The 1,226-nt window shown below is 39.1% G+C and overlaps 1 protein-coding gene across 1 annotated transcript; it reads left to right on the top strand.

The window, feature by feature from the left end:
* Window positions 1–9: 9 nt before the first annotated feature.
* Window positions 10–1,082, top strand: LOC107125231 (titin-like; the record flags this gene model as incomplete). Its single annotated transcript, XM_015428678.1, has 2 exons — window positions 10–146; window positions 795–1,082. Coding segments are annotated over exons 1-2 (370 nt in total), but the record flags the coding sequence as incomplete, so codon positions are not given.
* Window positions 1,083–1,226: the final 144 nt, after the last annotated feature.

Raw genomic sequence — 1,226 nt, 5'->3', positions numbered from 1 at the left:
TGACTTTAATGTGCAAGCCTCATACATTGATAATGTTGCAACTCTTCACCTGTTGCAAACAGAGATGAGTCACACTGGGCAGTACTCTTGCACTGCTACCAATCCTGTTGGAACGGCCACATCTAGTGCCAGACTCACAGTCTCAGGTTTGTGTAATACTGACACTTTTGCTTCTGTCTTTATCTGCTGCCTACTTCTTTCTTAACCCCGGCAATTTATGGCTTTAGAGCTGCATGCGGTTCTTTAAAAAATAAAAACAAAGTCTTTAAGTGAAGGTATATTGGAGGGGTAAAAGAGGTACTAGGATAACCAGTGTTCGAAAGGGGGCAATGGCATGTAAAGATTTTTGTGGGACAAAAGGACTCCCTAGAGATGCCCGAAAGAAAGGAAATGATATACGGTTGCCAGAATTCCAAGTGAGAACCCACTCATTGATTTATATCAGTGCACTAAAACAATTTTGCAGGGTACTTCTGTCTATATTTGTTACCTAATACATGATCTCATGTATGCTACTTCCTAATAAAGGCGTCCCACAACAACCCATATTTGAGCTAAAGAAGCTTTATGGATTATTAATCGGCATGCCTATTTTCAGAAATATTAAGTTGTATATTTTCAGTTATAAAAATGGACTTTTCTTATATTGGCTCTTTGTTGATCTCTTGTTCTGAATTTTGGCTCTTTAATTATGAAACATTGCTGCTGATCCTTGTCCTAAAGAAATATTTACAGTATGTATTAAAAAGGGAAGAAAAATCAATCAGCATTCTACTCTTCCTTTAAATCCTCAGAACCTAAACAAGCTCCCTTGTTTGATATCACACCGGAATCCAAAGATGTTCCAGTTGGAGAAAGTGTTGACTTTGAGTGTCATGTGACTGGAGCCCAACCAATACATGTTTCCTGGGCAAAAGATGGCCGAGAGATCCGTACAGGAGGGAACTATGCAATTACATTTGCAGCAAACACAGCCTGTTTAAGGATTATGAGAGTAGGCAAAGGAGACTCTGGTCAATATACCTGCCAAGCTAGCAATGATGTTGGAAAAGACTTTTGCTCTGCTCAGCTTAACGTGAAAGGTATTGAAATTTAGCTGGCCTTATTTCCATTTCTTACTCACATTGAAGAGGACATCACATTTCTCAAAGTTTCTGTTTCAAACCCATCTTTGTTTCCAAATGGTTGACGTTAACCAGACCGCTTCCAAAGGAAGCATATCTTGT

This window comes from Gekko japonicus, unplaced genomic scaffold (assembly GCF_001447785.1).
Source record: "Gekko japonicus isolate JY-2015 unplaced genomic scaffold, Gekko_japonicus_V1.1 scaffold29445, whole genome shotgun sequence".
NCBI lineage: Eukaryota > Metazoa > Chordata > Lepidosauria > Squamata > Gekkonidae > Gekko > Gekko japonicus.
The sequence above is the reverse complement of the archived record's forward strand: the minus strand, read 5'-3'. Positions and strand labels throughout refer to the sequence as shown.